At 41.4% G+C, this 13,550-nt stretch overlaps 1 protein-coding gene across 2 annotated transcripts; it reads left to right on the top strand.

Moving 5' to 3' along the window:
- The first annotated feature begins 514 nt into the window (after window positions 1-514).
- rilp (Rab interacting lysosomal protein) lies at window positions 515-13,520 on the top strand. 2 transcript variants are annotated; one of them, XM_061783278.1, is made up of 8 exons: window positions 515-1,059; window positions 2,046-2,172; window positions 4,910-5,031; window positions 6,284-6,469; window positions 6,737-6,900; window positions 7,772-7,894; window positions 8,019-8,093; window positions 8,203-9,230. In XM_061783278.1, the coding sequence occupies exons 1-8, from the start codon at window positions 727-729 to the stop codon at window positions 8,318-8,320; spliced, it is 1,248 nt and encodes a 415-aa protein (XP_061639262.1). In that variant the 5' UTR covers window positions 515-726; the 3' UTR covers window positions 8,321-9,230. The 2 variants fall into 2 exon arrangements, with proteins under 2 accessions (XP_061639262.1, XP_061639263.1); XM_061783279.1 differs by lacking the exon at window positions 8,203-9,230 and adding an exon at window positions 12,139-13,520 and having other exon boundaries at window positions 524-1,059.
- The last annotated feature ends 30 nt before the right edge of the window (window positions 13,521-13,550 follow it).

Genomic DNA, 13,550 nt, shown 5'->3' with positions numbered 1-13,550 from the left:
AAAATATTTGAAAAGATCTGAAGTCACCCCAGGCAGTCATTTGTTAAGATTTCAGCCCACTTAAGCTATTTAAATACTTGACTTGAAAAACAATAACTGACTTTACTAACCAAGTGAACCTATTGAGAGTATACTAATAGTACATTGCTTCAAATGTTTATTTTAATATTGCTGTGTGGGGTGTCATAGAAGCAAAAAAATATATTTAAAAAAAAAAACTATTACCCTATTGGTGAGTGTGAGAGGCATCTCAGAATTGAACCCAATTACAGTATGTGTCTAACTAATACCGACCCGCATACGAAATTGCAAATTGAAGGCTGCAGCTTTCGGAGAGGAAACTGTGTTTTCTCACACTGGTGGGTGAATGTACCACGACGGGCACGACGACCTGTCACGCAAGTGCCCTGCGTGTGTGTCGCGCCATTGGTTCGCAAAGTGGGAGGACCCAGCAGCGGCTTGACTGCAAGTCAGCTATTATCATGCACTAGTACACAAGAGTCCCATGTCCTATTTTTTTCCCCCCCTCCCTCCTGTTTTATGTGACCACATGAGCAGGTTTACATACATTTCCACTCCTCCCCTTCTAAATTGACATTTTTTTATTTTGTATATATATATATAATTTTTTTTTTTTTAATGCGGTCGCTGCTCCGATGAGCCGCCTTCTGTTTTGTTGTCGCCGAAGAGGAGCATGAGAAGCTGCTGCAGCGTTCGACTTCAGACATGGAGCAACCCGCGCCTCACAGCGAAGCAGCAAACGGCGGCTGCTTCGACAAGAGCTGCTCGTCTCTCACGGTGGACGACGTCTACGAGATTGCCAAAGTCCTCGGCGCAGAGCTGGAGAGGCTCATCGACGGCTACGGCAAAGAGAGCGTGCTGGGCCTGGTGCCCAGGGTGGTGAAAGTGCTGGAGCTTCTGGAGAGCTTCGCGGCCAGGAATCAGGCACACCAGCACCGTGAAGAAGAACTGCTCCGGGCCTTCGAGAGCTTACAGCTGCAGCGCAAGAAACGGGCGGCCAAGGACAACGACGAAATCAACGAAAATCACGAAACGCGGGTGAGGGAAATACGCTTAATTAGACTCAAAAGCGAGTGTATTGCTTTCACCTCTTGCTGTTACACCATTACAACAACTTAATGACTGTGTATTACATGCACGCGGACGACTGGCTCTAGTTTAGAGTACATTGTGCACTCATAATATTTGTCTCACATGAAGAAACAAAGGCATAAAAAGCAGGTAGCCTCAATTAAACTCGTTTATCTTTCAAATATACTTATATATACTTATGTATACTTAAATATACGGTACTTTTACTCTTCAGTATATTTAGAATGTCGTTTCAAGTAATTACCTTACATTTTGGCAGCGTCAACTTTACAACTATTTGTGCTCTTTGATCATTTCACTAGAAAGAGAGTATAGTTATCACTCATTAAAATAATCAATAACTTGCGTTGCACTGTATTTTTTTTTTCTTATATAGCGTCTGTTTTATTATATAGCGTCTTACTCCCCCCCGCCCCCCCCAAAAAAAAAATCATGACGGGCTAAATTCTGAGTCTACTGTTTCTTTCCTTGGCTCCATTACAGTTGCACTACACCTGTCGTTACTGTTCATCAAAATGTTGTTAACACAGGCTACATTTTGACTGCAATGTCACTTTGTGCTTTCTTTGCTTCTATTACAATTACATTTCTAGTTACTATATCTGACAGTTACACTATATAGCCAATACAGTATATAAATCATGTTGACAGAGGCTGAATTTTGTCTGTACTGTTACTTTGTACTTTCATGGGTTCTATTACAGTAACACTAACATTAAATATTTAACATTACTGTTATTTCTGACAACATAGGTTCCTGTAAACAGTACTTGGCATAACTGTTCAGTATCTAAATCAGACCGCACCTTAAAAACCTTAAAAACTCAGGGGACATGTTATTACAAGATTAAAGTTGCTGAACTTGTGTGTAGTAAGACCGTGGAAACGCTATTTGTGTCTCATCTGCCATTGTGTCCTGTTCCGTCAAGCAGGAGGAGCAGCAACAGAAGGAGCAGCAATGGAGGAGCAAGTGTGAGGAGCTGCAAGTGCAAATCCAGCAGCTTCAGGAAGACAACAGGCAGCTGCAGAACAGGCTAAAGGGAAGCCACGTGCAGGATGGTACGTCCAAGTATACCTAAAGCTGCAAGCAACGGGCTGTTAACCCCCCCCCCCCCCTTTTTTTTTTTTTAATGGAAAATGATCAAACTTTCATGCCACGGTCCGCCCAGATTAGATAATGCTGACAAAAAAGCTGTACAATTTGGCATCACTCATCTGTCAGTGTTTCACAACCTTTATTTAGCCAAGGCACATTCTATACATACATAAAATCTTATGTCACACCACCAAAAAAAAAAAATCAAAAAAGCATAAACTCTACTGTAGTTGTTCTTAAACTTTTAACACCAAGTACCACCTCAAAAAATACCACCATCATGACAACATTAAAATACGGCAGCGGAGTAGGCCGAAATGTTCATCAAAAATGGGGCAGAGGTTTCATTTCATATTATCGTAAGCCACCGTAACAGTTTGAACATTCACACTGCGCTAAAATATAGGAAAATTCAAAACTGTCTGTGAATAAGGATTCAGTTAAATAATATTACACATTAAAGTTGAATTAAAAACAAATTACCTAAATGTTTGAAAAGAAACTGTTCTAAAAGATTACGTGTGTATGTATTTTACTTTAAAGTTAAATACAACTGAACTGTACTTTTCCAATGTAATGTAGTGGATAAAAAGAAAAGTTTAAGGTGGTTTGAACATTTAATCACGTGATTCTTTCCTGTACAACCAGAGGGAGCCCGCCTACCACTGGTGATACTTACCACACTTTGAGAACCACTGCTGCTGTATACGGAATTCACCTGAACCCCTGCATATTCGCGCTTAGGCATTTTGTCAAGTTTATCTATAAGTGCCATTTTGTGGCATCTTGTTGCCAAGAAACTACTGCATGTTAAAGTACGGTGAGAAGCTTCATTCAGACAAAAGTAGTGTCTCGCCGCCATATTTTGCCATTTTGTTCCCATGATGTTGAAGTGAGCTGCGGAGCTTCATGAAGACAAAATTAGTGCTTTACCGCCATCTTGTGACATCTATAGGCAATTATAATTTCCGTTACTTGCAGATTTTAGCTATTCACGGCACCATGTAATTAATAATAATCATTTTGTCGTTTGAATGAAACAAGGCGTATACACAGGTGAATTTTACTGCTTGCTTTCTAGTGGAAGAGCATTTAATTGTTCTGCCTGTAACCATACGTTGCTGGCATATGTAGATGAACAAAGAGGCAAATGAATAATTTTCAGAGCAATTAAGTGAGATTTGATAATTACTCGTGGCACACCTGATCATCTGTCATGGCACACTAATGGTTGGGACTCACTGCTCTTGGATACTTGTTTCCGATTGGGTCTCATTTGGGTAAATTCTCTAGTAGGAGTTTTTAAAGAAGGTTGTTCATCTATGTTTTTCCGCCTGTTGCCCAAAGTCAACTGAGATAAAGTCCAGCATTCCCGCGACCCTAATGATGATAAGTGATATCGAATATGGACGGATTTTTGTATTACAGTTTATAATCATGTAGGTTTGGTGCACATGGCTGAATATGTACTGGATTATATCATAGTTGTGTCTGCTAATGTTTCCCAGATTGTTGATGTCATTGGTCACTAATGTCAACTCGGAGGGTGGAGTTGCTTGGATGACCTGTATTTTCTTATTCAAGCAGCAAAACTTTGGGGCAGGAAGTCATGTCACTGGAAAGATGAATTTTATGTACTGCAAGTTCAGGCTCCCACGCCTCACAGTGTAGTGATGCAATTGCGTTGCAGTAGTGTCAAATACTTGTACTGTACGGTACGGTTAAAATGTTTGTGCTTAAAACGTGTCAATCAAAATTTTGTGTGTGTGTGTGTGCGTGCATGTGTGCATTTTCTCGGGTACATTTACTTAAGTAATATTTTGGATAAACTGTACTTCTCTGAGTAGTTATAATACAATATACTTTTTACATTTACTTGTTGTTCAGAAGAAACACTACTTTTACTACATTCCGAGCTACATTGCGCTATCTATCTCTCTATCTATTGCTACCTCGGGCGTTGTCACATGACTGTTTGACCATTCCAACATAACCACTCGTGACGTTGTACTGCATTTACACGAATCAAATGGAGCCAGGCAGTCACATGACCGCACACAAAGTCTCCACGGCCCCCCGCACAGAAGCATTGTTTTCAAATATTACTACTTTACGTGACGCGTGGCACGAAATGACGTGGGAAACAACGCCATGCGACTCGCAGTCAGAAGAGCCACAACACCCCTGGCCTCACATTCATTTACATATGTTACAGAACACGAAAAAGTAGAGCTACTGTAGAGTATGTCATGTGCTGTCATCTATGTCTGCCAAAAAATGTCCACATTTTAGCCTCGAAGAACTCCACTTCAAACTTGAAAAAACATGTTGTGCTTTTGTGTTATCTCTGCCTGGTGAGTGTAAGCAATGAAAGTTAATGTAAGACCATTTGTTGCCTTAATTGATGTTATTTAATAAAGATTTGATGTATTATTGTTGTAGTTAAAGTGATATTGTTGGGCTATATCTGAAGTTTCACATTCCCATTGTATATTTTTGTCTTTTGAACATTCGTGCGCTGATTAAAAAAAAAAAAAAAAAGAAGTAATGAATCAGAAGTTACTCAACAGTTACTCTGTATTTGTGCATTTTTTTCCCCACTGACTACTTACATACTACTTCTTGTGAGTTCGACTTGATTGTTCTAAAGTGACAGTACTCTTACCTGAGCACAATTTTGTGTACTCTACCCGTATGCAGATCGTGTCCAGCGGCAGGAGCGAGAGGTGATGCTGAAGCTGAAGCAGGTGGTGGACAAGCAAAGAGATGAGCTGAGGGCCAAAGTTCAAGAGAACGCCACCATCACCAAGGAGGTGGAGGCGGTAAGCAGATGTAAAGCTGTTAGAGTACTTCTTCTACTTAGGTGCACTCACGACATTTATTACTTTCACCAAAGGGGTTTCTTTTCATCGGTGTGGGTTTTCCCACTTGTTTGCAACTTCTCGTTTTGACTTTGATACATCAACATTGACGTTTTATGATGGTCAGCTGTTCCCATCAGAAAAATCTGCACAATGGTGTGGTTAAAAAAAAGAAGAAGATACTAATTGAAAATAAATGACCATTTTTATGGACCTCTATCGCTATCCTGCTCAGAATCTGGAATTCCAAACTGAGTTTTTCTGGACTGGATGCAGATTGTGTGGTTTGCAGGAATGTTTTACCCCCCAAAATCCCATTATGAGGAATCTGATGGCTATACATACAGTATGTCTGTCAAATCATCAGATCAGTTTGCGATTTGGTGTGCTTGTGTCTATTCTCATACATCAAAACGAGGTAACTTTCTTTTACATCCAGACTTTGTTGAATCTGAAAAGTTTCCCATGCTGCCATGATCTTCGCATATTTCAAATGCTCGAGTCTTGGCCAGCCGTATGTGCTCGCTCTCAGCTGTCTCATTTGAAATTGTCAACAATTCTTCTTTCCACGGCAGTGAGAACAGAAGGAATTAAAAATGGGGACTCACCAGCAACATTCGACATATTTAAATATGAACTTCAAAGTGACAAGCCATGAGAAACAAAGTCTTTATGTGTACAACTGTGGTCTAGTGATGATGACACAAATGTAAAGCACTTGATAAATGTCACTTTAAAATTAACATTGAAGAGGTAAAATGGACACGATTAATCCAGAGTTATTATAGTAGCACACAAAGTTTGGTGCATCAGTATGTGACATTAGAAATGAAATGTACTTTATGACAGGCGCTGTGTTAGACACAAGATGACAGACAGTGTCCTTATAGTTCCTGGTTAAGGATTTAGTTGCACTTTAGACAAGTCAGAGCAGGTTTTCCCTCTCTATTTGTGTGCGCGTGTCACGCCATTTGTACCACATGATGTCAACAGCTGTCATAACTGGGTGTGTATTTGCTATTTACCTCCAGACTGGATAGACAAACATATTTCTCTAAGTGCTCAAATAGATGCCCATTATTGACTGTGTTTAAAATTTCTTTTGACTATTCTGACACTTGTTACTAACAGCCACACAGGAAACGGTCCATTTTTGTTCTTCTTATTTGTATGTGAACTGCACTGGACTTGACTGGCATGCGGCTCTGTGCAGCTCCAGGAGCAGCTGGAGCGCTTCATGAAGATGAATGCGGAGCTGCGACACAAGCAGAACGTGCTGCAGGCCCAGCTCAAGAGCACCGTGGAGAGAAAGGCCGACATGGAGGCCGACCTGAAAGAGAAAGCCAAAGTGATCGAAAAGCTGCAAGCGCAGATGGACAGGACCAACAGCAACAACCATGTATGACGCTTGTTTATCATCTTTTGCCTTCACCAATGTGCTCTCCCCAAGGACATATTAAGAACAGTGCTCATTTAAGATGATGCAGCTCAATGTAAATATAGAACTTTTGACTGTAGATCCCACTGCTAAAATGTAAAACTCAATCAGGAGATAACTACTTCCAATCATCTATAACTGACAAAAGGAAATTATAGCTTTTTTTGTAGTTGTTCAAGATAGAACCGGAGTTGCAATAAATCTAACACCTTCTTGTCTCCTATTTAGTCCAGTCCAAGTCAGACGAATAGTAAGGAAGAGCCTTCAACTGACCACAAGGATCCTGACCCGCTTTGCTTCACCAAGAAGGAGGTGCGGGACATCATTTTTGAGCGGAATGAGCTCAAAACCAACCTCTTCCTGGTGCAAGAAGAGCTTAACTACTATCAAAGGTGGGTTAACTCTCCATAGGTTTTTTTATTCAGACAATATTTGTGCAATCTTGCAAAGTTTCCAATTTTAAATGCTCTGTCTAAATACCATATTTTTTATTCGATGCCATGAGATTTCACATTAGAGCATCTCTGACCAAAATAAAGTGTCCAATCTCTTGTCTTTTCGTCCACTAGGGGGCAGTAACATGAAGCAAAAACCTGACCACTCTTTTGGTAGAACACTTTTCACCGAGTTAGACACAACCTGCCAAAATATTTTCACCCACTAAAACACATTTGGCACTCTGATACACTTGTGTTACATAATGGTGAGCACATGTGGCCAAAGTGAAACTCCAAAAAAGCACAGGTGTCTCAACTTCAACACAGCAACTCAAAATTGAGGGTCACAATTGTGGCCAATGATGTGAAGAAACCAATATAAGAGTTCAGTGAGCACTGGTTTTTCAGCTTTGACTATGGATAGAGAAATATCATTTTTGGGATTTGTGTTTAAGGTATTGAGAAAATGGGTGTCGGTTTTTAGCAAGTGAGAAAAACTCTAATATAAAGCATGATGTGTTTATTGCTAAACGTCAAGATTTCAATTGGATTTTTGCACGTCAGATTGCTATCTCTTGTCCCCACCACATGAAAAGAATCACATCACACACATATACGTGCAAGAATGGCTGGATTCCTGTCAAGGTTGATCCGAAAATACGCTCTTTATTCTCTGTTGAGGATATAAATACAGCATATTAACTATCGATTTTTTTTTTTACGAAATTGTCATATGTTACTTGTAGGTGCCGATACAGCAATGTCTGTAAAAATCTTTGCTTCCTTGTTTTGAATAAAAGCGACTGCCATTGTGCCGTGTCTCCAGAGAGATTCTGAACGAGGAACGGTGCCCCGGGTTCCTCTTGGAAGCCGTGCGATCGGCCATCACAAAAAGAAGAAAGGTCATCAAAGCCAAGATGCTTGGAATTCCTCCCCCTGACTCCAGCAGGTCAAGCCTCTTCATCCATCACCATCCAAAATCCAACTAAAAGAGAATATGTGTATTTGCAGAAGATTGGATCTCAATGGCAGATAAAGTTAAAATGTTTTTAATAATTTATTTTTCTCTGTAGTGATGAGGAAGACAAAGGTCCTGTGATGGAAGTGGATGGTACAGAAAAGCCAGCAGAATCACGCATTCGAAACCTGTGAGTCACATCCTTATAAAAACGATCAGTTTTTCCTCGCTATATCAAGGCCCCACTTTATTGCAGATTTTTTTGGGTGGAACGAATGTACTGTACTTGTCTGTTGCAGAAATCCCTGCTGTATTCCAGAATTGGCGGTTTATAACAAATTTATTTCTAGTTGTTTTTACAGCTTTCCATGTTACTATAAGTCCTGTACACTTATTGAAAGCATACATATTGATTAGAATGCAGTTAAAATCCCTCCGATGGCTCCCAAGCATCCTGCTTCTTCTAAGGCTTCTGGTCGTGAGTTTAAGCGCCAGAGGAAACTCTCGACTCCTGACCATTCGGAAGTATATAAATCTCTTGGATGTGCTTTGTAAAAAATGGAATTACGTGGTCGTTGTATTGACACACACACAAAAAAACAAGAAGTCACCTCTCAACATTAAATCTGGCTGGAGAACCACGTACATGACTTTACTGCCATCAGAATCATCTTTATTTGCCAAGTATGTCCAAAAAAACCCCACAAGGAATATGTCTCCGGTAGTTGGAGCCGCTCTAGTACGACAACAGACAGTCAATTGACAGAGAACACTTTGGAGAGAGAAAGACATTGACAAAAAACAGTCACTGAGCAATAAAGGGTTAATAGTTATCTGGTAATGCCGGTACATTATTTTTTTTTTTACAATCGTGCAAAAGATGCAGAGTCCTCGAGCACTTTGAGCAGTTCGAATGACTAATATTGCAATAGACCAATGTGACCATTGTGCAAAGGGCGCCGAGACTTCAAGGAGTGTATGCGGTTTAAAGTGACGAGTAGTGCGATAATCTGGGACAATGTTGGATGTGCAAATGTTGCAGATACTCCTCAATCAGTGTGCAAACGGAGCAGATGCTACTCTGGCATGAGTGGCCAGTATTGGTCAACAACAGATATGCAAATAGTGCAGCGTGGCGAGACAACTACAGTGGACGAGTAATATATAATTGTATTAATAAGAATTGTATAATATATAATTGTCACAGAGATGTGACAACGAACTCAAGTCAAAAAATTGCCAGCATGTTGTAATGGAATTGTAGGTTAGGTGTTTAAGAAGTTGATCGCAAGAGGGAAGAAGCTGTTGGAATGTCTGCTAGTTCTAGTTTGCATTGATCGGTAGCGCCTACCGGAGGGAAGGAGCTGGAAGAGCTGGTGACCGGGATGCGGAGGGTCCGAGAGGATTTTGCACGCTCTTGTCTTAGTTCTGGCAGCGTGCAAGTCCTCAAGGGTGGGTAGGGGGGTACCGACAGTCCTTTCAGCAGTTTTGATTGTCCGTTGCAGTCGGAGTTTGTCCTTTTTTGTAGCAGCACCAAACCAGACTGTGATGGAAGAACACAGGACTGATTCGATGACCGCTGTGTAGAACTGTCTCAGCAGCTCCGGTGGCAGGCCGTGCTTTCTCAGAAGCCGCAGGAAGTACATCCTCTGCTGGGCCTTTTTGAGGACGGAGTTGATGTTGGTCGCCCACTTCAGGTCCTGAGAGACTGTAATTCCCAGGAACTTGAAGGTGTTGACGGTTGACACAAGGCAGCTAGACAACGTGAGAGGCAGCTGTGGCAAAGGATGCCTCCTGAAGTCCACGATCATCTCTACAGTCTTGAGCGTGTTCAGCTCCAGGTTGTGTCGGCCGCACCACAGCTCCAGCCGCTCCGCTTCCTGTCGATATGCAGACTCGTCACCGTCCTTGATGAGGCCGATGACAGTGGTGTCATCTGCAAACTTGAGGACTTTGTCAGCTGGGTGCGCTGAGGTGCAGTCGTTCGTGTAGAGAGAGAAGAGCAGCGGAGAGAGGACACAACCTTGGGGCGCCCCAGTGCTGATGCTGCGTGTGGATGAGGTGGCCTCCCCCAGCCTCACCTGCTGTGTCCTGCCCGTCAGGAAGCTGTAAATCCACTGGCAGATGGCAGGTGAGACGCTGAGCTGCAGAAGCTTGGATGAAAGGAGTTCAGGGATGATGGTGTTGAACGCTGAGCTGAAGTCCACGAACAGGATCCTCGCGTAGGTCCCTGCACTGTCGAGGTGTTCTAGGATGAAGTGCAGTCCCATGTGGACTCCACCATCCGCAGACCTGTTCGCTCGGTAGGCAAACTGCAGGGGGTCCAGCAGGGGACCTGTGACGCTCTTGAGGTGGTCCAGCACGAGACGTTCAAATGACTTCATAACCACAGATGTCAAGGCGACAGGCCTGTAGTCATTTAGACCCGAGATTGCAGGTTTCTTGGGGACTGGAATGATGGTGGAGCGTTTGAAGCAGGATGGTACTTCGCACCGTTCCAGAGATCTATTGAAGATCTGAGTGAAGACTGGAGCGCGCTGGTCCGCGCAGACTTTGAGGCAGGATTGGGGACACATGGTCTGGGCCTGCCGCTTTTGTTAATCTTTTGTTGTTTGAAGATGCGTCTCACATCCTGTTCGCGGATGGTTAACGCAGAAGTCGGTGGTGGGATAGTGGTCGGTGGTGCGGCTGGGTGGATGTGGGGTGTGAAAGTGTCCTTTTCAAATCTGCAGTAGAAGGTATTCAAGTCGTTGGCTAGTGTGCTATTGTTCTCAGCTTGGGGGCGATCGTCACTTGTAATTAGTCAGCGATTGGAATGCATGCCAGACTGATTTAGAGTCGTTAGCGCTAAACTGTTTTTCCAACTTTGCTGCATAGTTCCTCTTTGCAAATGTTAATTTCTTTAGTCAGCTGGTTTCTAGCACGATTATACAGGGCCCTGTCCCCGCTCTGAGATGCGTCCTCCTTAGCTTGGCGAAGCTGCTTAAGTTTAGCAGTGAACCACGGCTTGTTGTTGTTGAATGTGCGAAATGATTTTGTTGGTACACACACATCTTCACAGGAACTGATATAGGATGTGACAGTGTCCGTATATTCATCCAGGCTGCCAGCTGAATTTTCAAAGACACTCCAGTCTGTGCAGTCTAAACAGCTTTGAAGTTCCATCTTGGCTTCATTGGTCCACTTTTTCACTGTTTTCACTGTAGGCTTCGCGCATTTAAGTTCTTGCCTGTACGTCGGTATTAAGTGAATTAAGCAGTGATCAGACGAGCCCAAGGCTGCACGAGGAATAGCGCGGTATGCGGTTTTTTACCGTAGTGTAGCAGTGGTCTAAAATGTTATTTTGCCTGGTAGGACAGTTGATGTGCTGCTGGTATTTAGGGAGTTCGTGTTTGAGTTTAGCTTTGTTAAAATCCCCGAGAATAATGAGGGGCGAGTCCGGGTGTTTTTTTTCAATTTCGTTGACTTGTTCGGCGAGCGTTAGCAGTGCGGCGTTCGTGTTAGTTTGAGGCGGAATGTACGCGCCAGCCAGAATGAATGATGTAGAATGGCTTACAGTTCAAAACCAGGAAATTTTGGGCTATTCACAACACACAGCACTCATCAGTACTTTACTGTATTTTCTATACATTTTGTGGTTACACTTTTTTATTGCCTTCAAATATATTCACAATATGCTTGAAAAATGTATGTGGGTAAATGTTTTAAAATGTGGTTCAAGTGTTTGGAAGGGGTAAAACTATAAACTATGAAAATAATTTGTTTTTATATACACATATGAGCTCTCGATATCGATTTTCACCTCTTGCTGATGTGTCGTGTTCACTGTAATGGCTGCCTTTCCTTGTTTATTGAGGACTTAAAACGAACTAAGTTAAACAATCCTGTGACGTTTTCTAGTTCACAATATAGTATAGGTGACACAATGTCAAGAAGGAAAAGTTCTTTCCTTTGCCTTTGACAAGTTTTAAGGCTTTCTGTGTCTGTGTCAATGTACAATATAATGAAGGACTTGCTCGGTCAGTTTAAGAAGGATCGAGGGAAAGTAGAAATGATGATGGTCAGACACCCCAAACCTGGTTAAAGCAAATAAACTCCTGACCACAGTGGTCTTTTGTGCATTAGTCTTCCCTCCCATTATTATCTTGAGACCTTAGCCAGTCCTCCGCTATATTTGGCCTTAATCCCCGCCCCGCTGAGCTGACCTCAGGTCTGTCCGTCTCTGTCTGGTGCAGCTTAGGCTTCCTGACGTGGTCGGGCAGCGGCCGGAGCCCCACCCACATGAGCAACGCCACGTCCAGCTGGGAGATCATCGCGGACTCCGAGGCCAGCGGGGAATCCCAGCATTAGATGACATGACAAGTTTGTTTTAAAGCCGTCCCAGCAACCCTTTTATCCCACGCTTGTTTTAATAGAATGCGCTTCTGCTGCTGTAAGCTTTCCGGCATTATCACAAAAATACTATGCAACTGGAAGAAGAGACAGACCTCTCTCACTTTTTCTTTATCTATCACAGCTCATTTTATATCCTGCCATTTTGTTTTCAGTCAGTAAAGAAAAAAACTTCAATAATTGTACTAATCACCATATGAGGAGGACGTTTAATTCCAATTACCTGAAAAAAGTTAGCACTAATATGTATACGTCCTTTATTTCTTTTAAAAAACAAAGACTACCAAATATATTTTGAATGAGAAGTGCACTCTAACAAGGATTTAAAATGTAAGGTTAAGCGCTTTCTGTTATAAATTATTATAAGAATGTAATCATAGTTCGATTATGGTACTTTTATTTAATTCGGTGAGTTTTAAATGATTTATGGTGAGGTATTACCCTTCTTTTGCAGTCACTGCATTTTAACCCCATGAGTCTTAAAACGCTGCTTATACAGTATACTGTATGTGTGTATGTCTTAGGAAACTATTCTCATAAGACTTTAGTTGGACTAATACACTGTAAATAGCAGAAAAATTGTGTATTTTTGGGGTTTACTAACTTTTTTTAAATTATGGGGGGGAAAAAATTGTATATAAATATGTATATATCTGAATTTGACATGACCCTAAAACCCAAACCACAACTGACAGCTTAGAGATTATTATGAATATAGACTTTTGTGGCAAAATGGAGCATTCACACTGCAACAGGCCGTTTTTTTCCTCAGCGTTAATTGCACTATAGGTACGCTAATGGTGGTGGAAATCAGACCAGTTTGAGCATAATATAATGCTTAAAAATACGTATAATTTCATGGTAAATGTTCTTGAGAACACATTGGTCCTTGCATATAGCATTTATTGGGTCTTTATTTAATGGCGTCGCAATGTATGTGTATAAACATTTGAATTTACAAAAATAAATAAATAAATAAAGGATCTGCTTGTGTTGCCCACAGCAATGCATTGCCAGTGAGCACTTTTTTAAATATGAGAGGCAGCACAAAATCCTTATACAGTTATTTTTCCTCCAATAGCATTTGCAGTTTATTTTTATAAGCATGGATTTTATTTCTGAAAAAAAAAAGAAATGGAATTACATTTGAATGCAAGTGTGACAAAAGAAAAAAATGTTTTTGTGTGGTACTGACATATTCATAATAAAAGTCTATTAAAAAACACATGCAATTAGAAAGATCTTCATTCATTGA

This window comes from Phyllopteryx taeniolatus, chromosome 8 (genome assembly GCF_024500385.1).
Source record: "Phyllopteryx taeniolatus isolate TA_2022b chromosome 8, UOR_Ptae_1.2, whole genome shotgun sequence".
Classification (NCBI taxonomy): Eukaryota; Metazoa; Chordata; class Actinopteri; order Syngnathiformes; family Syngnathidae; genus Phyllopteryx; species Phyllopteryx taeniolatus.
This window is presented reverse-complemented; position numbering and strand designations above follow the sequence as displayed.

What these genes read in the sequence shown, in the direction of transcription:
- rilp (XM_061783278.1), top strand. Translation starts at nt 727, where the DNA reads ATGGAGCAACCCGCGCCTCACAGCGAAGCAGCAAACGGCGGCTGCTTC. An exon ending in TCACCAAGGAGGTGGAGGCG is followed by an intron (nt 5,032 to 6,283) that starts GTAAGCAGATGT and finishes GGCTCTGTGCAG; the next exon opens with CTCCAGGAGCAGCTGGAGCG. An exon ending in CCTCCCCCTGACTCCAGCAG is followed by an intron (nt 7,895 to 8,018) that starts GTCAAGCCTCTT and finishes TTTTCTCTGTAG; the next exon opens with TGATGAGGAAGACAAAGGTC.